At 37.9% G+C, this 25,215-nt stretch overlaps 1 protein-coding gene across 4 annotated transcripts in view; it reads left to right on the forward strand.

The window, feature by feature from the left end:
• LOC140516582 (E3 ubiquitin-protein ligase Mdm2-like) overlaps positions 1–18,400 on the forward strand; it is a 29,937-nt gene extending 11,537 nt beyond the window's left edge. For all 4 annotated transcript variants that reach the window (XM_072627526.1, XM_072627523.1, XM_072627524.1 and 1 more), the window contains 4 exons: positions 1,681–1,841; positions 12,194–12,337; positions 12,787–12,864; positions 17,236–18,400. In XM_072627526.1, the coding sequence (XP_072483627.1) occupies positions 1,681–1,841; positions 12,194–12,337; positions 12,787–12,864; positions 17,236–17,802 (950 nt within the window). In that variant the 3' untranslated portion in view covers positions 17,803–18,400. The remainder of the gene's footprint in view (positions 1–1,680; positions 1,842–12,193; positions 12,338–12,786; positions 12,865–17,235) is intronic.
• The last annotated feature ends 6,815 nt before the right edge of the window (positions 18,401–25,215 follow it).

Consider the following 25,215-nt stretch of genomic DNA (forward strand, 5'->3'; position numbering starts at 1 on the left):
AACTTTTGTATTGATGGTGGTTGCTTGAAGGATTTTTTTTCCTTTGTTAAGTGGATGGATCTCTGTTCTTTCTTTTCATTCTCTGTTGATATATGATATGGGCTCATTTATTTAAGGCTGGCTAATTATTTTCTTTAAATTCTTTCTCATTTTTTTCTCATTAAAATGTTTTATTTTTACTGCAGTACATCTTAAGTATAGTTTTTCCCAGTGGCAGGTAACTTTTCATTTGAGAAAATGAAAAATGAAGATATCTTTGAGTAGAAAATGTAAAAGAAGAAAATTAGAAATGTGTTGAATCACAAATATGCTTATACAACACTTATGCTTTATTGATTTTGTACTTCTGTTATTGTACTTCTGTAAAAACATTTGAGTATATACCCTCAGTGTAGTACACTGTCATATAAATTGCTTACATGAAACTATTGCACTGATATGTTACATACGTTATAAAAACACAAAAACAGAAGTTAAAGTATGACAGGTAAAGGACAGTAGTTAAACTTTTTTTATTAATGGTACATAAAATTGCAATACTTAGAGTGAGAGCAGTTGAATATGTGCTTTATTATCTTTGAAAATCTTGATAATTCAAGGTAAAACATGAATGATAATGGATTGAGATCCATCTTTCAAAGATTACGAATAATTTCAAAGGATTTTGATTGATTTTCTGTCTTATTTAATTACAGTTCATTGTACTGTCATTTTCATTTTGTAATTTGGCTAATGGAGGAGTAAGAGGAATGACATCCCTGCCATATTCATGTTCATTTGTGCTCGCGCATTATTAGTGTTATCCTCAATCCATAGTTTCTTTGCAGAAATCTTTTTAAATCACTTGCCTATTTTGCAAAGGTTAGTGTAGATAAACCTAGATAATACTGTAAATCCACTCAGCCAGGAAAACAAACTGCAATTTGTTGTAATAATGGGGAAAGCAAATCAGTGAATGAGGGCACTAATCTCAACCCTTCTGTGTGGTATATCTCTCACTGTTCCCTTAGAACACCTCACATATCGTGATATGTGACCCATCTGAGTGAGGATATTGGTACTAAGTTGTTTATTAAATGTTAATAAAGCTTAATTTTGCTTTTTTAAGGTATAAATAAATGTTAGTAACTTTAACAGTTTTACATCTCAATGGTTTGTCTTGTGCGCACAAGTCATTGCAGTCATTGGCAACTATCTTGGCCTGTTTTAAATCATGGAGGTAATCTTTTGTTTAAAAGTAGCTCTCACTTATATTGATATATCCTGCTGAAGAAATAGGATTCTGAAGAAGTTGAAATAATTAAAGCCACCTTAGCAATAATTTTTTTTTATTTTTTGAGATGCCAGTAATAAAAGTTCATATTCTAGAATACAATATTTATCAACATACAGAGGAGTTGAAAGAAGAAAATCTCTTTAGTGAATTTTATAAATCATTACTTGTGGAGATACAAGTCTGCAAAAATGATATGTTTGATGACCTTTTATAAGACTCATTTGGAGGTGTTTTGGTAGATGTTTCTTTTCAGATGTGTTTGTATGTTACTGTTACCTTTTAGTCCATATGCCTATAATTTTAACTTTTTGGTGAAAAAATTGTCAATGTAAAGGTACACAGAACACTTTCTAGAATTATTATAATTGTATAAATTAACAGTTTTTTCTTTTTTTCACAAAAAGAAGAAAATTCCGAAGAGTTGCCTGGTGAAAGACACAGAAAACGACATAAGTCAGATAGTATTTCCCTTACATTTGATGAAAGCTGTGCCCTGTGTGTCATAAGTGAGATATGCTGTGAACGAAGAGGTAGCAGTGACTCAACAGAAATCCCTTCAAGTCCGGTAATCATTACTTGTTAAAATAGATTAGCTATCTTGTCAGCAGAAATGTAGGTAAAGGGGGTTTGAAAGAAACTCTTTTTCAAAGGACAGGAGTACGGGCTTCTGAATTTGTGATAAGATTTTCCCTTTAAGGGGAGCGACTGTGTAATAACATCCACTTAGATGCAGTCTTGGGGATGGAGAGTTAGAGATTTGATGATAAAATTAATATTAAATGTGATGAAAGATACTTAAGAGAATCAAGCTTATATGGTTTTAGAAAGTTGTAGCAATTCTACTTTAGTGATTGTAAAAGTTAAAAAAGCCAGGGCAGAACCCCCCAAATTTCATTAACCTAGATATTTGTAGCTCTTCATATGAGTCTGAGCACCATAACTGGTATATTTCCTAGTTTTTTCAGTTACTAGAATTTGCGTATTTTCTTGGAAAGCTTAATCATAATTTAAGGCAATGCCTATACGTTTCAGCCACCAGCAAGTATGTCATTGTCCATTATTTTCAACACCTACCACATAGGTGACGTGGTAGGTTTGGAAGTAAAAAAGGGCAGATTTAACTGGAAGGAAGGAAATACGGATGTGACATTATGTATGGTAGGACAGTATCAGTCTTGGTTTTTATTGAAATCTATCACATTTCATTAAGTACCTACTGTGTGTTGAGCATGGTGGGAGATATAAATCATGGCTTTGGTTTCCACTTTATCCAATTTATCCATCTAGCTGAAGGCCAGTGTCTTTTATCTTTGAAATTAGCTGTATTATTTTAACTGTTTTCCTGGCTATCTCACTATGTAACTATAATAAATATCCTTGACACAGTCTTTTATACTATTTATCAGAGCACCATAGGCTGAGAGTTAAAAAATAATTTAGAGATCCTCTAATCTAACTCCTTTCCAAATCATGAATCCTGTTTCCAGTATGCCTAATCATTGATCATTTAGCCTAAGTGAAGATTTCCTCTGATAGAAAATCCATTAGTTTTTACGTTGGCCCATTTCACTTTTAAATATTCTCATTTTTAGGAGATTTTTTTTCCCTTAGTTTGTACTGAAATGACCTCTCTGTAATTTTTTATCAATTTATCTTAGGGGGTCAAGCAAAACAATTATGATCTTGCATTCACATAACAATGCTTCATGTGTTTGAAGATTATCATATCCCCTATAAAATGTTATCTTTTCTAGGCTAAACATTCCTATTTCCTTTAGTGAAAAATACAGTGATTTAGAGTACTCCTCCTGTTACAGTTCTACTCCTGGTTGAATATTAACTTTTCACCATTTCTTCAAAAAATGTCATACCCAGAGCTAGATATAGTACTTCCAATATAGTCTGACATGTCTGTCATAGTATAGTGTAATTATCATCTCCTTGTGCCAGGACACTTGGGTCTTTTTTTTCTTTTTTGTAGTCTTACCCTGTGATCTTATTGATGTAAAGTCCCAGGTGAGGAGGCTTCCTCTATTAATACAGATTAGCAACTGTTCTATAACTTAAAACCATATGGAATTGCTTGGGACACTGAGTTCTGAGACCAACTCTGTCTACTACTGATTCTTAAGCTGGTATTCATGGATAAATTTCAGGTTGTCCATGAGCTTAGATGGGAGAAGAATTACATATTTATTTTCACTAATTTCCAAATGAAATTTAGCATTTTCCTTAATTACTTAAAAACATTCTTTTGAGAAGGGGTCCATGGGTTTCACTAGACTGCCAGGGTTTGGAGGGCATGATACAAAAAGGTTAAGAAGTTCCATGCTACCTCTCCTTGGATACTTTTCCTTTCACTGATAGTAGGAAGTTTTTATGACTTATTTTTCTGTTCTTCAACTGGGCTATTGGAACTCAGAGCCTTGATCAATCTGTTGGAATTTGGAACCCTCATTGCTCCGTTCAAACTCAGGCTCCCTTCATTGAAGTATTAGAACCTGGGCTCAAAATTTACCCATTCCGACTTGGATCCCAAAATTCTACCCTCGCTTCAAGGGGCAGGCCTTGTGATAAAAAGGAAAGGGTTGTAGATTATTGGTGTATGCTGAGCCTGTCAAAGGTCCTTTTTACTCCTAGATTTAGGGGTTGGAGAGAATAAAGACAGGAGGAGTAGGGCAGCCTTCCTGGGTCAGAACTGAGAGAAGGGGGGGGCTGATTTTTAGGGCAAATAGGGATTTAATCTAGGTATTGTGAAAACATTATTGGGGGAAAGAGACATGGGGTCTGTTTGGAGAAGGGGGATGGCAACTGAGGGAAGAATCCATTTTCACTAGTAAAGGGATAAACCAAATAAACCTTGACTTGAAGTACAGCTGAATTGTTTTGAATAATGACTTTTATGGATTTTTTATGTTTTTACATTGCCACCATTTCAGTTTATAGCTCCTCTTCCCTCCCAACATATATACAATGAGCCCTGCCTTGTAACAAAGAAAAATGGGTAAATAAAACTACTGTCAGCAACTTTTTGACAGTAGTCTATATCATTCCAAACCCACAGTTCCTTATCTTCTCAGAGAAAGAAGAGAAATATATTTATTTTCTCCTTGGGAAGGGGAGGAGCCCATACTGATCGTTAAATTTTTTGTGTTTGGCTTTATTTTAGTGTAGTTTCAATTTACGTTGTTTATCATTTTTATATATATTGCTTTTTGGGCAGCTAGGTGGCACAGTGGGTAGGGTGCCAGGCCTGGAGTTAGGAAGATTCGTCTTCCTGAGTTCAAATCTGACCCCAGACACTTACTAGCTGTGTGACCCTGGGCAAGTCATTTTAACCCTACTTGCCTCAGTTTCTTCCTGAACTGTAAAATGAGCTAGAGAAGAAAATGGCAAACCACTTCAGTATCTTTGCCAAGAAAACCCCAAATGGAGTCAGGAAGAAGAATAGGACACAACTGGACCACAGCAATTTATTATTCTCCTGTTTCTACTTATTTCATACTCTGCATTTCTTCATTATCTAGTGTTTTTTCTCTAAATTTCTCATATTTATTGTTTTTTATGCTACAATAATATATTATATCTTCATGCACCACAGTTTGTTCAACTGTTTCCTCAGCTAAATGGGTCCAGTTTTTGAAACCACAAAAAGTGTTGCTATGATTGTTTTTGTGTATGTGAGAGCTGTTTGTCTCCCTCTCCACCCCCCAGGACTATACTCTTAAGCATTGGGATCTCTGAATCAGAGATTATGAACAATTTAGGAGAATTTTTCTCCTACATTTTATTCCACATTGTTTTCCAGAATGGTTGGACCAGTTTGCAGGTCCATCAGCAGTGCTGTCTTCCTCATAGATCCTCCAGCATTGACTATTTTCATCTTTTGTTATGATGATTTGCTGAGTATGAGATGAAACTGCCGAATTGTTTTCTTTGCATTTCTGTTATTAATAGTGATTTGGAACATGTTTTTGTATGCTTGTTCACAGTTTGTAATTCTTTTGAAAACTTGATATTGACTGCTTAACTATTGGGTAACAGCTCTTTAGATAATTTGTGATTATGATGATAATAGCAGCTAGCATTTACATGGTGTTTTTAAGTTTTGCAAAGCATCTTACAGACATCTCGTTTTTATGAACTATTGAATACAATGAATTTTCCCATTGATAACTTCCCTTCTTATGCATGATCATTGTTTTATGATTCAGAACCATTTGGTATCTGTGATTGATTGGTGTTAAAACAGGCTTTTGCATCATCAGGTAATTTAGAACTAATGAATACATGCTGTTGATTTCCAAATGTAACCCATCCCAGTCTCATCCCTACCCAATTCATGCCCAAGCTCATTCTCCATCTGGTACGCCTATCCTACAAACATTGGCAAACTTATTTCGTTGGCCATCGGGCATTTTCTAGGCAATATTTTAATCCACTATTTTTTTCCAATTGTGGATTTTTAGACCACATTGGTGTGAGTTTATTTGAAGTTTTGTGTAGTGTTACAGGGGATGATGCAAAAAGTACAGTCATCTGATTAGAAGCATTTGGATAGGCTTGTAATTGATAAGGAATCCTTCATTCAGACTTGATGTAAAGTATATTTTTCATGATGTCTTGTTTGCTGTGAGTCTTATGTGATTTTGATATGTGCCTCCCAGATGCACATCTGAGGAGACTTCAAGTCTCCATTGTTTTGTTTTGTTTTTTGAGTCATATTCTTTTAAATCACTGAATAATAGCCAGGCATGATGATGCACATCTATAATCCTTGCTACTGGGGTAGGTTGATGGATCCCCTTGATTTCGGGAGTGCTGAGCTGCAGTGTGGCTGAAGCTAATGGAGTGTGGTAAGTGCAGCACCAATGTGGTCAGCCTTTGGGAGTGGAAGACCACCAGGCTGCCTAAGGAGGAGCAAAGTGGCGCAGGTCGTAGACGGAGCAGAGTGAAGCTTCCATAACAGTCGGTTTTGGATCAGGCTTGTTTAGTGGCTGCTGTATGTTCTCCATCTTGGACTGGTTGAGGAGACCCATTCTCCAAAGAAGAAAATCAGTGAAAAATAAATAGTGGTGTATTGTGTTCTCTGTATCTTTGAGTCAATAGAGTTGACTGTAAAGTTGTGGTCTTTTGTAGAAAATTGTCTAAGAAAATAACGCTTAAATGGTTTTTGTTGAGGTTACTGTTGATGTGAGCATGGACTGTTGTGACCATTTGAATAAATGGAGTGCTAGTTGCTGCTGTTTTCTCAATTCCCTCCTTTCCTTTCTCCCCTACCCATTTTTGCTTTTTGTTTTTTGGGAGCAGGGTAAGAGCAAAATCCGTAACTTTTTCAGTCTTTAGGAATCTTCACCTCTTTTGATTATCTGCTAATTGATCCTTGAGTGCTTCAGGAATTGTTTCCTGTAGCATGGATTTTTTCTGTGTCTAATTGGCCATTTCTAATGGCTCCCAACTTGTGGTTTAAGTACAGTTGTCACTTCTTCACAAAGCCTGAACTGAATATGATGATTTCATATCTTTTTCATGGGAATGATATACTACCATAAAAAATCCTCACAATTCTGCTATTTTACTTGTGTTTGATTCCATCTGGTTTTATCTGCAAATTCATTCAGGATGAACTGGCTTAATCTGGATCTCACAACATCTTTGTTGGATTGTTTTCTTAACAACTTTTCATTGTTTTGAGGTAATACTGCTTGTAGTTTTCCAAGATTTTTCTGTAGTTTTACAGTTGAGTTTGTATTCAACTTGTATTGCCCTTGGCTGCCATTTGAGGTAGTATATACCTGCCAATGAGGTAGTATTTGCTGGTTGAAATACTTTATGGGCTTTTTTTCCCCACTCTTTTGTTGTGATGACTGTTGTACAGGAGTTGAAATTTTAAGAAATGTGATTAATGAACTTCTGTGAAGATGGAGGAGTAAAAGATCCATGGAGAACCTTCTCAGTATCCCAAATGAGCCAAAAATTGTGTCAATAAATGCCTGAAAGGGTGAAAAACACTATCATTTTTCAAGAGAAAAATTTTGGGGGAAAAAATTCAAGGCTTAATAAACATGAGAAAAGGTTCTGATACAATCAAAATGAATATAAGAGTAGAGACATAAACACCAGACAAATAGAATGTATAAAATACAAAACAGAAGCATTAATCTTTTTAGGACACAATGGATATTGGAACAGTGGATGTAGTAAAGGAATTTAAGGAAGAAATGAATTTAAGAAAAATGCCATGGAGGAGCTGAAATAAAATGAAAAGAAACTGAATGAGAACTTTCCTGAGATTTCTGAAACAACAGCTTAGAAGTATCTGAAGAAAAAGGTAACATGTTTAAAATAGAATTATTTCCCTGGAGGACAAAATTGAAGAAACCAAGAAAGGGAAACATGCTCAAAAAATTTCACAACTGGACAAAGATTTAGAACAGTTGGATAAATTGTATCTGGAAGCCAGAACAAGGCAAAAGAATATCAGAATTCTCAGTTTCTGGAAGCTGAAGAAAACAAGATGACGTTCTGGGAAACTATATAGGGAAATCTGAGAATATATTGAAAATGAGGGACAGATTATAAGTTAATGGAACAGTTAATCCTAAGGTAATCTTGCCTAGATACATCATTGTTAGACTTCACGACTGCCCTGATAAAGAGATGATTTTGCAAGTCACTGAGAAAAGCATCTCATACCAGAAAACATCAGTTTGAATTATATAACATTTCTAGCAAAACAAGAAAAAGGACAGAATCTGAAATAGTTTAGTTCTAAAAAATTAAAGCTATAAAATTTCATCCCAAATCCAGTTTAGTTTTCCATTTGTGCTAAGTTTCTAATAGAATCTTTTTGAAGACAAAAAAGGTGGTCATTTTGAGTCTACGGGGATTTCAAGGATTTGTGGAGGAGAGAGCCAGTCTTAAGGCAGCTTTGCAACAAGAAGGCAGATCATCGTCAAGGTATGAAAACCAAAGTGAGTTTTACAGTTTAACTCAATGTAATCACTCTAGGGAGATCGTTTTAGGGGTGAGGGAGAAGGGAGGAGGGAAGAAGAGAAATTGATTATAAGCATCAAAGGTGAAGAAAATGGAGAACAAACGACAAAGAATAGGAAGAGAGGAGAAAGGGTAAGCACTCTTAATACTGATCTCAAAGGGGAGGAAGAGGGAACTGGAATTTTTAGAAAACTAATAGAACTTAAAGAGAGCCTGTTTGTTGAGTGCGATTGTTGTGTGTTAAGGTTGGAATCGGATTAAAATGAAATAAGGGCAATTTTATCCCTTTTACCTAAATGCTAATAAAATATAATTAAGGACAGACCAGAATTGAGATGAGAGATTGGGCTAGAAATGGTGATATCCAATTTCTTAAGTCTACTTTATGTGTTCTGGATTTGTAGGAGCTACTGTAATTGTATGCAGTGTCTATACCTTTATCCTTTTTGGATGCTTACTTCAGCCTCTGCTCTATCTGGTCAGCTGATTCCACAGACAGCTGATTTGATGTGATTTGTTTCCTGTCTGTTGAAAAATGGCAAATTTAAATTTTTAATGTTTCTTGCCCTGTTTAGTGCCTTTCCGGCTCTTCTAAACGACTGTACTTAAGATTTGTATGAGAATTTTTAGGAGTCTACTTTCACTTTGGCTTTTAATTTTTTGATCATAAGCCATATTTGCCAGTGTAGTTTTCACTTTCTACCCGTGTTCACTTGTGTATTGAAGTTGTTGAATTTCAAAGTATATATTGATTTATCTTGAAGAACGTTGTCAAGTTCTTCAGTAGAATTTCTCTACTACTCTCTGTAGTAGATATTGCGACATAAGCTAGTTATCTTCATGGTGGTATATTTGCTTATGTTGATTTTGAGAATCTTTTGAAATAATTTGAGTATACAATGAAACCAAACACAGCCAGCTTTTTTATTCATAAGCTGCTCATCCATGTAGTTGTGACCTCTTTTATGTATTCTATTCATATTTAATAGTTAGAATGTCAAAGTGGATGTTTTCAGTTTCTCCCACTGATGTCAATTTGTTGGGCATTAGACATAAAGCATAATTTTTTTCTTCCCAGATTGAGAGTCTGCCCTTTATGTCCTATGCCAAAAAAAGTCACATAGGCAGCATACTTCATTAGGAATAGGAAATGCCTACCAGCTTGCAAATAGATAGTGAATTGAATGCATGTCGTTTTGAATCTTTCCCTTTTAAAATGCTTTATAAATTCTAAAAGCTGAGTTGCAAAAGAATATTTGAGAAATAATACTCAGCTCAGTTATAAAACTGCAGAGATTAAAAAGGTATACACAGAGTTCTTCAGTGAACCATTGTTATCTTTTTAAAATCTCTGAATAAAAAGATATAAGTATGTTCTTTCCTTCTGGTTCTTTGTTACTAACTAAAAGCACTGTTGTCAATATTTTTGTATATATGAGACATTTGGAAACTGTTGATTCCTTTTACTATGATTGACATATGTAGCACCCACCTTGTAGCTGAGATACAGCATTTCAGATAGCGTAGAAAATAATATATGGTTTTAAATTGACATCTAAGAATCACCTTACGATTCTGGCAATAATTGAAGTACAGTAATCCAGTTTCTAGCTTAACACATTTATGTATTATTTAAATGTTTTTCTTCCATTCCTTGGTAAGGTAGGTATCTAATTAGGCTGATCTATTAAGGTGGATGTTAGCTGGGGAGAATCAGCAAACTCATCCTACCTTGAGTTTGGTTACTCCTTTTTTCCTTTCACATGCGATCAGCTGTAAGTCCAATATGCAGGCCAGTCTCCTGAGAAGCACTTCTTTAACATTTCTTAATTCCTGCCTTTTCTTAAAGAACTTAGGGAATAATAGCAAATGTTTTGCTGCCCATCTTCACCTTTACCCTCCAGTAAAATAATGAGATTAGAGCATAGCAGCATTCTTTCCTTGTTATGCATTTAAACCTTCATTTCTACTTCCAAAATTTGTAGTGTAGAAAAGGGGCTAGGATTAAATTGCCTAAAATATTTTATTCTCTTAACTAAGGGCTAAAATTCTCTCAATATGCAAGAAGTTTAAAAAGATTATTTCCTCAAACTCTCTTTATATGGCTACACACTCAAAATTTGTAACCTGGCTGGAATCGTTTTTGTCAGGGAAAAATTAGAAGTGAATTCTAACTCATCTGTATAACAGACAAATCATAGTGATTCAAAAGGGCAGGGGAGGGGAGAAGAGAAAAGAAGGAAAGGCTTTCTTTGAGGGAGGGTTGGTAAATTCATTGGTTGGAATTCTCCCCCAAGCTAGGGAAATGTGACATCAGTCATGCTGGCTACTGAACTGGCTGTCCTCACCTGCTGCACTTAGGACTGGAGCTGTACAAACTTGGTACTATTTTCATAAGTGCCAGTGCTATATTATTGAATTGTATAGCTGCTGGTACCATAATCAGACTGTGTTACAAATGAAGAATGTGGACTTCTAATAGCATATGGCCATGTAATTATAATCAAGCTTCTAGAGTCTCTCCGGCCACATCTGGATGATTGATTAAAGAAGTGGTATGCTGAAAACAATTACCCATTCCACCTCTGCCTTCTCTGGGATATGGCAGCATCTGCTAGGGACTGGCTGATCATCTCATTAAAGTATTTTCTTTAAGTGTGATCCTTGCATTTTCTGTGCAAAGATTCAAAATCCGTGGAAGCTGTGGTGGTTAATGAGTGTCATATAGTTTCCATTGATTTCTTCAAGAAGATGTTACTTGCATTTTTCATAGTTGATAGAATTGAGAAGCAAGAAGGGACCTTAGAAATATTTTAGTAGACCTCATAATCCAGATGAGGAGACTGAAACCTAAGCAGTTAAGTGATTGGCCTACAGTCACTCGGTTGTTAATGACTAACCTAAGATTCAAACTCAGTTTTTCTGACTTCCAATGCTTTACACTCAGCTATGTGACTAGATCTCATTCCACAGTAAGGGTCTTTGTCACACCTGCCTTGGTTAACAAATTTAATAGCTCTTTGGCTCAGAGTCCAAAAACTCATCTTTAAGCTGTACCTTGTATAAGGCACATAATACTGATGAACATTAGTTTCTCCTGATTTCTGAAATGTTCAGAGATAGCTGGGAAAGGCAGTTGTCTCAAAATTGAGAACCTTTAGCAGGATATTTTATAAATAGTCTCAAATTTAGACTATTTTACATAGCCAGTTATTTGTATTTTCTGGGCAAGCCCTCTGGTAAGTGCTAGAATTATGTAAATTGGACCATTCTTTTACCTCTCCAAATTCAACCTGTAATCCTATTTATTAAACTGTATAAAGTTTATGTTTCTAAGTCAACAGATTAAAGACCCAAGTGTGCACAAGTCATGTGCTAGTTCTGTGGGGGAGGCCTTAAGAACGTATAGAGGACAGTCTTTGTCCTCAAATACATAATCTTTTGGGAAAATTAGATAGTACATCTGTAATTCAGTAATTCAAAGGAGACAAATAATTTTCAGATGTGTGATTGGGAAGGTTTTCCAGGAATATGGAACTTGAGCTGACCCTCAGGGACTGTGGAGGAGTGGGATGTGGTTGGGGAGCAGAAGAAGGAAACATTTCAAATAGGAGGAAAGGTTAAAGCAAAGGCTTGGAGGTAGGGACAGTCTGCCTGGAGAGGATGGTTCATTTTGAGGTTATCAAGTGTAAGAAGAGCTTTAAATATTAGCGTTTTTGAAGGCCTGGAATGTCAGGATAAGGAGTCTAGGTTTTGTCCAATTTTGTGTAAGGAAATGACAAAGTGTTTTTGGAAGAATTAGTTTGATGTGCTGATTGGATTTTAAGGTGGGGGCGGGATTGGACAAGTAAGGGAGAGCAGTTAGGAAATTGTGGATCGTGTTTTTTTTGCTTGAGTTAAAATTCCTTTTCTTTTGTTTAGGATATTGATACTGGTGTATTAAGTGAAAATTCAGATGATTCAGTTTCAGACCAATTCAGTGTTGAGTTTGAAGTTGAGTCTATTGATTCAGAAGATTATAGCCACAATGAAGAAGGACAAGAACTCACAGATGAAGATGATGAGGTGGGTTTTTTTTTTTTTTTAACATACCTGCTTAAGAAATAAGTGAAGTGTTTTCCTTGTTTTTAGTGCATTCTGTACAGCAAATTGAAATGTTAATCCCGATTTTTGAATGTATTGGTTCATTTAAAATTCCAGAAATTTCTTTATCTTTGTCCTCATCACCCTTCATGCATGAAAGAAAAGTCTGTTTTCCTTGTAATTCTGAGAGGTAGCTAACACAAGCAGTATCATTCTCATTTTGTAGATAGAAGTTTAGAAAGGTGAAGTTACTTGCCCTTGGCAAGTTGCGGAGCCTGTCTGGGCTCTGCTCAGCTCCAGTGCTGTGCTTCTGTTTGCTTGTGGGTCAGCTCTTCATTTTCGAAACTCCACTTCTAGTAAATCTAGGGAACTTGTTTAGATAAAATGAAGTAATAGATTGGTATTAATGGAGTTGTTGGGCCTTGTTTTAGATATCCCAGGTAACCTTATATCAGGCAGAGGATAGTGACACTGACTCGTTTGATGAAGATCCTGAAATATCCTTAGCTGTAAGTATAAAATTCTGATTTCCTGCGATACAAAAGCAAATGACAGTGAGATGTGAATTTAGAGTAGGGTTAGAAAAGTATATCCACTTTGTAAGAAGTAAAAAAATTTGTGGAATTTACTTTATTTTTAACATTACAATATACATTAATGACTTAAGGCAGTCATCTGTTGCTACATATATGTTGTTTATTGGAATGTGATTAATATTTTTTTGTTAAATGCTCACATTTATGCCACACACTTAGGATTTCCTGTTCATTAATTAACTGATGTTGAGAAAGATTTTGTTAAAACTGTTGTTTTAGCTTCTTATTTGGTTAATATTGCTAGTTATTCTTTCCTTCTAAGAATAGATTAGTAGTAAAGTGTATTTTCGTATGCTAAAGAAGAAAAAAGATTATAAAATCAGGTATACACCATAGGGATATCTGTGTTTACCTGACTTTAAATACTCTCTTTGTATGTAGAATAAGAAAAAAGGTTAAAAAAGGTGGCCTGGGTGCTACATTTTGAGGACAGAGGATGGCAGGGGGATGACACAGCACTCAGTATCCTTGTGCCAAACAACTTCTAAGGAAGATTGTCCCCCCATGGTGAACTTAGGGAAGGATGTGGTGCAAGGCCTGGATGAGTTGTGAAGTGCATTTCTGTTAGAGGGAATGTCCAAATCATTGAGATCAAAGGTATTTGAGAATTGTAAGAACACCATAATACTGTGTGACTTGAAAAGAAAACTTTAAATTTCATTGTAATGTTGGAAGACAAAAACTAGAAAATTAAAATGACTTCATAATATTGATATAGTTGAGGTCAAGTTGAGTAAGCTGTTTCATATAACATACTGTATATAAAAATTTTGAAGTACATAGTCACATAGTAGATCTAGCAATAGTTTTATCTCATCCTAACAGAAACAGTAACATATACCGTTATGATTTTAAAAGAACTTAGTGAAAACTATTTTCTAACATTCTTTTATGACTTCCATTTTAATATTATAAGATAGCATTGTAGACACTGGGCATGCTTGGTTTTGTGAGATGATGTGCTTTAAAGTCCATTGGTGTCAGACTAAATATAGGGGCCACCGATTTCTACATCAAGATCCCTGTGGGCTACTTATTGACTTATGTTACCTCTGTTTTATTGTAGTTATTTATTTTGTAACATTTCCCAGGCACATTTTATTCTGGTTCCAGGGAGTGCTTGGAAGTGTTGTGGTGCATCAGTGAACTCTGTGTTTGATGCCTCTGCTCTGGTCTTTAAACCTGACTGGTCAAGAATTTTGCTTTCACCCATCAGTTATAACTGCATTTGACATTGTTTGCATCATTCTGCCCTTATCTCCAGCTTCTCTTCAGACTGAGCCTTATTGGTTTGTTAGTGACTCAGGGTTCAGGTTTTTTTTTTCTTTTAATTTACATTGTTGTAGTTGTATGTATGGTTCTACTTATCTGTTTGTATCATTTTATGCAGTTGTTCCTAAGTTATTCTCATAGTTACTATTTCTTATTGTGTAACACTATACTATTACATTCATGTACTGCAATTTAGTCATTGTCCGTTTGATGGACACTCTGCTTTACCATCACAAAAAGTGCTGAATATGAATCTATATACTGATCACCCTGCTTTTCTACCTGTACCTCATACTGTTTCCCTTCATGGACTCAATGCTCCAGCTAAACTGGATTATTTGGTATCTCTTGAATGTGTCTTGTACCTCATTGCCTTTGTTCAAGCCATTTTCTCTACCTAGCATGTCCATTTAGCTAAGTGACTCAGTGAATAGAGGGTTTACTAGAGTCAGGAGGAACTGAGTTCAAATCCATTCTCAAACACTTATTAGGTTTGTGACCCTGGGTAAATCACCTAATCTTTGCTTGCCTCAGTCTTCCCCTACTCTAAAATAGGGATAACAAATAACACCTACCTTGCAGAGTTGTTGTGAAGATCAAGTGAGATAATATTTGTAAAGTGCTTAGCACAGCCCCTGGCGTATTGTAGGTGCTGTATAAATGCTTATTCTCTTCCCTTCCCTTCCTCCTCACTTTTGACTTTCTACCTATCCTTTCCAATTCAGTTTAGAATGCTCATCATTCATAAAGATTTTTCTAATTTCCCCTCAATGACTTTCTCCCCTCAAATTTTACATAGCACTTGGTTATGAAATCTTTCCTTAATACACAAGTGTTTTATGTACTTTTTTGCATTCTAGTAGTATGTATGTCTTATGCCTCTACTAGAATAGCTCTGTGAGGGCTATGTTTTCTCTCAACTTCATACCTTCCTCAGGATCTTGCACAATGCTGTGTTCACTGTTAATACTTCACTTCTTAAATATTGTCTGTTGTGGAGGCCTTGGAATGGTGGGCTGAGGAGTCTGGACTTTTATGTTGTAGGTAGTGAAAACCATTGGATGCTTTTGAATAGGGAAATGACATGAGAAACACTGGCTCTAATGTGCAGGATGGATTGGTGGAAAGCTCGTTTAAATCATTTCATTACTCTAGATAATAAAGATCCTGAATGGCAATAAGAATGGGAAGAATTTTTGGATGTTGTGTTTCAGAGGAAGTATGAGGAGACTATAATGACTGAATTTGGGGGTAGAAGGAAATGGGGGGAGTCAGAGGTGGTTCCACTCCTTTGAGAGTTTGGTATTATTAGCAGAAACAAAAGAGTCAGGAGGGAAGGTTGCTTTTTGTTTCTCTCTTGCTTCTCTCTTTGACCCCATCTCAACAAACACCAAACCTGCAGACAAAGCCTTTTACTGAAACTTGTTTTCTGTATTGTTTCTCATAAGATGGTAGTGAGGGACCTTCACTAAAATCCTAGCTTAATGTCTTGTTATATAATTCAGGTAATCCTGAATTTTCAAGTTATTCCAGTGAGACTCAGACTTTTTAGCAAATTTAGTAAATTCCTACCAAGGTGAGAAGTCTAGGCCAAGTGAAGCACTATTAGTCTGTTCTCTCAAGATCAACCCAAGATCTCTCAAGATCAGAGAAGTTTATCACCAGAAGTGATAAGTCGGAAACCCTGTGCTAAGGTGCAGCATATGTACGTCAATACAGTGAGAATATGCTCACATGAGTGAAATCATAGATCTTCGAGGCATAAGAAACAAGTAAAAGTTAGGCTTAGTGTTAAGAAGAGAGACTGCTGAATTACTATGGCTTCTTTCTCTAGTTTAGCTCTCTAGAGCTAAGCAGTTGACAAACTTAAAGATAACAGACTGTTTAGTAACCTCTGTACCCATTCCAAAATATTTTCTCTTCCAAACGTATGCTTACTAAATATTTTCATTTCACTTTGTCCCTGAAATGACTACCAGGGATTCGTTTGAATTTGCAAGCCTTTTGAAAAAACATGGAGCTATCACTCCTGGGAGGTTTGCTGAGGCTCAGAATTAATTTCTTTTAATTTATGTTTTCTTCCTAACACAGCTTGATATTTGAAAGAAGAATTTTGTTTAGAGTGAAAGGATTATAGGTAATTTGGGGACATGAAGAACATTGGCGGGCACATATGATTTGAGGATAATATAAGGAAATGCTAAGGGGGAATCACATTAGGATACATAGAGGGAGAAATGAGAGAAAGTACAATGGTAATGAAGATGTCAAAGACAGGTTTCATCTAGGGTTAACCTTCTCCACAGGGCAAGAGAACTAGAGGGGGATCCATTAGATGATTTTCATTCATAATTCCAGCCATCCTCTCAGCCTTTTCCACCTCTCCATTGTTCAGTGTTCTCAATATCTAGTATTATTAATTAGGCTGTATTATAAAGTAGACTTTTCTGAGTTTGGCCTGGGAACCTAACTTCTGTTTCTAGCAATATTTCTATGAAGACATTCATTTTCACTTTCAAAAAAACCTGATTTGTAAAATAACAAAAATCATTTGTAAGGTGGGAACTGGCTACAAATGTAAGTTGGCTAGTTTCCCATAAATTGCATTACTCTCTATTTTACAAAAAGGGGGAGGGGGGGCAATAGTTAAAACAGATTCTTCTGAATACTACCCAATCAAAATAGACATGGTAGCAGATGGTTCCTGACAGATACGGATAAGGATGGATTCCTATTAAAAAAGGGTCTACAACTAAGAGAAATAGAATGCCTCACGTCAGAATCTCCAAAAGGTGAAAAGACCACTTACCCACAATTTCAGGTTTCAGGAGAAGTTGCTAAGAGTTAAAGATGGGGTAGAATTTGAAATGTTTTACAAAATAAGCTACCAAATCTTTTTATTGCAAAACCTGATTTTTAACAAACAAGCTGAATAAATTGGCATGACTAGCATTGTTATTTCTGGTTATTTAAGAACTATTGAAACTAGTTCTACTTCTTTTTTCATTGCAGGACTATTGGAAGTGTACTTCCTGTGATAAAATGAACCCTCCACTTCCACCACATTGCCATAGATGCTGGGCTTTGCGAGAGAATTGGCTTTCTGAAGGGAAAGGTGACGTGTCAGATAAAGGCAGACTAGAACGCCCCACGCAAGGGGAGGAAGAGGGCTTTGATGTTCCAGATTGTAAGAAAAATAAAATGAATGACTCTCAAGATTCATGTGTTGAGGAAAGTGATGAAAAAATAGTACAGACGTCAGACTCCCAAGAAAGTGAGGATTATTCTCAGCCATCGACATCTAAAAGTATCATCTGTAGTAGTCAGGAAGATGCTGGAGAATTTGAGAGAGAAGAAGTGCAAGACAAAGAAGCAAGTGTGGAATCCATTCTTCCCCCTAGTACAGTAGAGCCCTGTGTCATCTGTCAGAGCCGACCTAAAAATGGATGCATTGTTCATGGAAGGACAGGACATCTTATGGCATGTTTTACATGTGCTAAGAAGCTGAAAAAGAGAAATAAGCCTTGTCCAGTGTGTAGGCAGCCAATTCAGATGATTGTGTTAACTTATTTTCTCTAAATGTGATGTACTAAAAATGGAACCATGTATGAACCTTGGGTATGAAACTCTTAAAGAATGTTCACACGACTTGTGAACTTTATTTAAAATTTTATTTTTGTGCATTTTTTTTCTGGGATGACTTCTAATCCATATTAGTTAAATCTCATGCAATTTACTTTTTGGAAGAATTTTTTTATTCTCTTCCTTTGGGAAAAAACATTTTAATTACTATTTTTTCCATTTTTGCATTTTTATTAGTTTTCATTTGTATTATTTATAGAGGCAGCCAGGTATAGTGGATAGAGTGCAGGTCAGATACTACATGGGACACTTACAGCTCGTTTGACCCCGGATGAATCATTGAACCTCTTTGTGCTTTAGTTGGTTCCCAAAACTTATGTGCCAAGTCAGATAATTTGAGAGTAACTCATAAACACTCATACTGGGTTATATTGAAACTATAGATCCTTTACTGTTTGCATCTGTTAAGAATCACTAGTTATTTTGAAGATTGACTTCCTCTTTGTTAAGTAATTTCCTTATCTAGTTTGGGAGTGTGAAATTTTTTGAAAAAATTGTGTAAATAGTAAATTTAATAAATATTATTTAAGTTGAATACTGTTGGTGAAATGTGATGATGATTCATGAAAATGATTGCTTTTGAGTTGCAAATAAGTTCAGGTTTCTGATTCTTTGAAGTTTTATCTGTCCTTACTTCCAAGAATCTTAGGAAAAATCTCCTAGGAAAAACCTGATAGTTTTCATTTGTTATTTAGAGATCTTTTTATATTGCATAGACAAATACAAAAGAAAGGGTGGCTTTATCTTTTTTAGAGCCCATCATAGTTCTTTTATAAATTTTTAAAATTTATTTGTAGTTTACAACATTCAGTTCCACAAGCTTTTGAGTTTTAAATTTTCCCCTCTCCCCCAAGATGGCATGCAATCTGATATAAGTTATATATACATTCATATTAAACATTTTCACATTAGTCATGTGGTAAAGAAGAATTAGAATGAATGGAATGAGCCACAAGAAAGAAGAAACAAAACAGAGAACAAATACTATGCATTCAGACTCTAATTCCATCTCTGGATGTGGATAGCATTATATCCTGTTGAATATACTTATATTTTATGACTCAACTTAGAAAACAAGCTTAGGGGGTCAATCTGCCTAAGACTTGGGTCATTTTTTTCTTTCATATCTATTTCTTATTTACTTTTAGTGAATTTTTTCTAAACTTCTATGTCCTTTCCCCCTACACCCCCTTCTGAACATATCCTAGAAAATATACTCTTGTGGTACAATTCATATGGCAGACAGAAAGTAAAGGAGGAAGGGAAATGGATGCCCAAAGTAGACATACAGTTACGACTGAAATGACAGAAGAAGGAAGCGGGTAATTAAGAACTTGAGCATATACAACGTGTACAAATCCAGGAAGCCTAACAGACCCAGGGGATTAAGGTTTGGGGGCTCAGCACTGGTAACCAGAGATCAATCAAGGTTTAGAATTTAGCAAAGGAGAAAGACATGGGATGATGGGCAAAAACCCTAGAACCTAAGTGAAGATGGAAATGATACTTTCTCTAAAACAAACCAAAAAAAGGATGATGTAAAATGATGGCTTTTTGTTGAGGATTAGGGCAAGAACTTGGCAAAAACCAAAACCAAAAGCCCAAACGCTTTCTTTCCTCCCTGCACTTTACTTGACGTTATAGCAGAAAAACATTTGCCAATTTCTGATCTTTCTTCTGGACGTTCTAAATAGAAGCAGATGATACCAACATTTAACAAAGTCAAAGAGCTTTACAAAGCCCACATGAGTGAAGACTGAGTGACAGCTGGGGCGCTGAACTGTACATGATCCCAGTTAATATATTGCTCTTTTGTTCATTGTATTTGACCAGCAGCTGTGGGAAATACTGGCAAAGGACTTTCCGGAAGCAGGCCAGGTAGAGCCCCATGATACTAGCTTGGATGCATTTGGCAGGATTTCTAGGGGGGAGGGGGGGGATGCTGGAGTCACTGTTGGTCTCTTCCTACCTTGGAAAAGAAACGGACAAAAGGTCATCAAGCAGGTGTCCAGTTACCCCTCTGGAATGTTTTGGTCTTCAAAGACCTCATTTTGCCACTTACCTCAAGGAAGTCATTTGAACTCTTAGCATCAGCTTTCCCAGATGTGAAATGGGGCCAAGAAGAGTTGTACTGGGAAACTAAAGTGAAATATGGAAATTTATGAAGTTCAAATTATGAAGTATCACATATGCAGGTGGGCTTTTATTAATTTTTTTCTATAATGGGTAATAAGTAACCTAGGATAGGTCACCATTAACTTACACGGTGGGATGTGAGATGTGAATTCATGGAGGACAAGGACAATGTCACCTTTTATCTTTGCAGCCCCAGTGCCTCCTAGAGCGTCTTATATGCCAGATTCTTGTAATAAATATTTGTTGAATGAGCGTCATCCCTTTCACTAACACAGGGTGTTCTTGTCTTGAGGCCAGTTTCCAAGTGACTTGATATTTGAACTTGGGGCCCACTGGAAATCAACACTTTTTGTCCTCTCTTTTACCCCAACTGGCTGACATAGCACCTTCCCAAATATGGAAGGATTCCTCTCTAGCAGAGAAAATTCTTCACTTCTAGTTATGCCTCCTAGGAAAAACCATAATGTAGCCAGGAAATTGGTAAGTTCGCATTCTTATCCCACAGGTTTTGCTAGAAGTCATCCTTGGCGTTAGCAAAGAATTCATTTGAAAATCTTACGGACCTAGATGAACCTGTTTCATGAAGCTGATTAGTGAGTCTCGCTTCTTATTCCAAAAGTCTGGGAGATTTTCTTCTGGTGGATATTTGCAGCATGACACCTCCAACGTAATTTCAAATCACTGGGCCCAGATGTAGTTGTAATCTTGCATCCCACCTAAACAAAAGCACCAGACAAACAGAAATGGGTGAATTAGGCAGCTGCAGATGCTTGTGTTACAGGAAAAGAAGAGGCATTTCGCTCACAGTGATAAGAGCCTGCATTTGATGGCAGAGAATGTAGGTTAAATTCTGTTTTTTTCTGCTGAAGACCTAGGAGATCCCTGGCAAGTCCCTTGACCTCTCTAAAATGAGAGGGCTGCATTAGACTGTCTCAGAAGTTCTTATCAATTAGTATTGTTTTCTTTTGTTTTCAAAGATGACCAGCGACCTCACAAATGATGTCTTGACTTGCCCTTCAATTGTATTTAAGAGAGGCAGAGTTGCATAAAGCCTCATTCGGTCTTCCTGAGTCATCAAAGTCCAGTCACAAGACAAAAGTCAAGATGACTGGTGATGATCTGGGGTGCAGTGGATGACCATGGCATCTTTGATGTCTGAACAAGCTCTAAGCACTCCACAGAGCCTGCCTCACCTCCTTCAAGACTGCTGGAACAAATTGTTCTCATCTGCCCATTCCGATGGAGGAAGTCTTCACATGTTTGGTTTAGACATCCCCCTAATTCACTGATGAGGCCTGTTGGTTACCCTTATGGTTTAACTTGGGGAGTGACCACCTGCACATGCTCCAGCTTCTTGGAGCCACAGGTGAGACTTGGGTGACAGGTGGATACCAAAGGTGGATGAGTAGCCCTGACAAGGGCTCAGCAAGCCCTCACAACAGAAGTACTAGCCTTCCCTGAACACCCCATTCACTCCATCAATTAGTGTACAGACACAAGACCTGACAAAGCAATTATCTAGGGGCAACTGGAAATGCTCCACTATGGCTCTTATACCAGGCTGCTGAAACATGTCCAAGATTGTCCCCATGTTACAAAATTTCCATTACAAGAGGATTCCTCCCTTAACAAAATGACTCATTGCTGGATCCTCTTAAGAGAGAGCTTCCTCAAGTGCACATCTCTTTAAGGCCAAAAAAAAAAAAAAAAAATGAGAGGGCACACCTGCACTTTTGTAATGAAGGCTCAACTTCCTGGGCCATTTCTGGGTCAATCATCACCAGAGTAACCTTCTGATAGAAAAGCAAGGCACAAATTTTGCTGTTACTGATGCAGACTGAACTGGGGGTCCCCACTACTCCAGATGTTGAGGGTGTTCACTCTGACACTCTTTTGCCTCTCATTCCAGCACGTATTTTTAAGACGATTATAAATGTAAAGTACAATGTTTTATCTGATTTTAACTTAGAATCCTAGAAGAGTTGAAAAGTATGCACACATCAGGTATCTTCTATGGTTCAGGGGTTATTATCCTCTAAGGGTTATGTGGGTAGATGCCAGAAGGTCCATGAATTTGGATGGGGAAAAAAATTCTAACCTCATTTCAATAGAACTGGTTTCCTTTGTAATCCAATGTATTAAAAACATGCTTTTGTAGGCTTCATCAGATTGCCAAAGGGGTTCATGATGCAAAAAGATTTAAGAACCTCCCCTGGACTAGTCTATATTCCATCTGTAGAATGAATGACTTCTAACGATCTCCCTGACAAGGTTTGTGCTGGAATGGTTCTAGCTCTGATTTATAGACAGTTCTGTTTATGTTGACTGAGATCTGCCTTCCTGTAATTTCCACCGAGTACTTCTGTGGCCAGGCAGGACAAATGTAATCCCTCCTTCTCACATGCTAGCCCTTCAAACATTTGAATATAGCACACTTCCTGCCAAACTCCCCATTCATCAGCACTGAAGACACACAAGTCTATCGAGACTCACACATGGGAATGAGTCCCAGAATTACTGTGGTGTGTCACTATGTTTCCAACTAATCCCACGCAATACGGGTTTGTTCTCATACGCAAGAGACAGACAGTAAAGCTTGCCTTTGAGCCAGAGAATATTTCTCTTCTAAGTGTAAGGAGAAAACTTTGTATCAACAGTGGGGAGGAAGGTGACAGAAGCCTGGAAACAGAGGGAGCAAAGGAGGTGAAACCCATAGAAAGATGTGCTTAAGACACCTATTTATTTGGCTGCATTATCAATCCTACTGTCTGCTTGTTTTACATTCTTTCATGTGGCTGGCCCAGAGCCATCCTGCTGTAAAAAGTACCAACTTGTGTGTCTGCTCTCCGTCCTTCCCACAGCTGAACAACTGAATGGGGAGGGAGTTAGGAAAAGGGACTAGTGAGTATTCTGGCCCATCAGCACCTGGAATTCAAAAGAAGCAGTATCTAGGCTGCTATTTGTACAATCACGCCTCTAGGGGAGGGGACTCTTCCCATAGGGGCCTGACCCACTGTGGCCATGGAATGTTGCATTTTCTCGTTTCTGCCTGGGTTCTTGATGACAGGGAACGTTATTATTATCTATGTCAAACACAAACTCATCTACACTCTGTTAGCAAGGGATTGCCAGTAGTCTGCAAGGACTGGGGGGTCTTTGGATAACTGCTTATAGAGAGAAGAACATATAACCTTTGGATTAAAGAGACAAGAAAAGAACCCAGTAGAACCAGAGAAAAACTAACCTTTGAGTGGGTACCACAAGTATCCATTTGTTATACCATCGGGGAAATTTATACTATTTTCACAAAAGTTTCCTGTTTTCATTTCAGGATTCTTTGAAGAGTAGGTATACGCAAGATACTCGAACACATCATTGTCTGGGGTTAGGCTAAAGCCCCGTTTTGTCCCAGTCTCTGTAAATGCAAGACAGACAGATACATAGCAGTAAATGCCAACTTAAGCTGAGGAAAGCTATAGCACAGCTCTGACAAATCCCCGAGGGGGCAATGTGATCATCCCACGCACAGTGAAGTGAATGGGTGTGCTATCTTCAGACAAGGCAACAGAAAACAAGATAAACCTATGACCAAACCAGGAACAGGGCTGGGTTCACTAAGCATCTTGCTGTCCTGTTTATTCACTGTGAATAAGCTCTGGGAGCAGCTAAGCGTTTCCCAGGCAGGGGAAGGAAAAGCTAAATGAAATTTCCAAAGCATGGAGAATACTCTCTGCCTCCATCTCACTCCAGGGAACTCACTGGCTCTCTGTGGAGTCAGAAAATTTTGAGCAAGTGGGAAAATGAAGTGAATATTTGGCCTTTTATTATGTTGGGTTTGAACTGCTTTGTCACCCAATCAAGGCCAGAGTTTGACAAAAGCTTTGAATTCAGGGCCCGATCCAAAGCCAGAAGAGTTTTTCTGCTTTGAACGGGAAAAAAAGTGATTTTGTTTTTAAATTTTGTTTTATTTTTTTTTTTAAAACAACATGTTGTCTAGGACTAGTAGTTTCGAACTTAGATTTCCTGTTTCAAGTTTTACGGTATTACAATGACCTGAATCTTTGTTTCTCCTTGACAAAAACTAGTCACCTGGAAGGCTGTATAACATTTCTTCAAGAGGCTACTAGCAGCCCTGCTGGGTCTTTGAGACCCATTGTTTAGGGCATTAGGGTGACAGGGAAATGTATAGAAGGGTCTTCAAGGTTTCTCTGGAACAATCCAAGGACAGCTGGGGATATGTGTATGGAGTAAGGTATACTAGGTGGGTGGGAATCCCTTTCCTCTTTTCTCTCCTGCTCTTTGGCAGCAGAGTCTAACTTGGAGGGGGTATTATGGTGGCTGCCAGAGGAGCTGCCCCCTCGTAGCTGGTGGAACTGCGCATGTGTTGCCAGAGGAGCTGCGCATGTGTTGCCAGAGGAGCTGGCGCCCTCGTAGCTGGTGGAGCTGCGCATGTGTAGCCAGAAGAGCTGCGCCCTCGTAGCTGGTGGAACTGCGCATGTGTTGCCAGAGGAGCTGCGCATGTGTTGCCAGAGGAGCTGCGCATGTGTAGCCAGAGGAGCTGGCGCCCTCCCCCACCCCTACTCTCGCCGCCCTCTGTGACCGAGTAGGGCTCATGCACATGCGCGCAGGGACCGGGAGATAAGGGGGGGGGGGGCGGGAAGAGAGAGAGAAAGAGAGAGAGAGAGAGGGAGGAAGGGAGGGAGGGGGGAGAGAGAGAGAGAGAGAGAGAGAGAGAGAGAGAGAGGAGGGAGGGAGGGAGGGAGGGGGGCAAGACCGAGAGCGCGACCCAGGTCCGTGCAGCCCGCGATCGATCGACAGACCCTCCTGTCCTCCAGTCGCGGCGGTACGCTCTCACGGAGTGCTGGTCGACCCGCCCCGCGGCGAGCAAGCAGCGCCACGCCGGCCGCACGGCCGGCCCCCTCGCGCTCGGTTCGGGAGGAGGGGGGAGGAAGAAAGAAAGAACCGTGACGACGCTTTTGTCCACTTCCATCCAAATCTTCCCACACACCTTTTCCCTATAAAAAGGGTTCGTCTCCTCTACCAAAGCAGATTCTTACAATGTCACCCACTTTAACCAGCGTTTTAATAAAACTTGTCTCTGACTGAAGGAAGGCTTGAGTTGAATACCTTTCAGGTGGGACTCATGTCTTTTGCCCTTGGATTTCAGGGTTCCCAGCGTTCCTAGACTGCGACAGTCTTATGTTTCCTGGGGTC

This window comes from Notamacropus eugenii, chromosome Y (genome assembly GCF_028372415.1).
Source record: "Notamacropus eugenii isolate mMacEug1 chromosome Y, mMacEug1.pri_v2, whole genome shotgun sequence".
Classification (NCBI taxonomy): Eukaryota; Metazoa; Chordata; class Mammalia; order Diprotodontia; family Macropodidae; genus Notamacropus; species Notamacropus eugenii.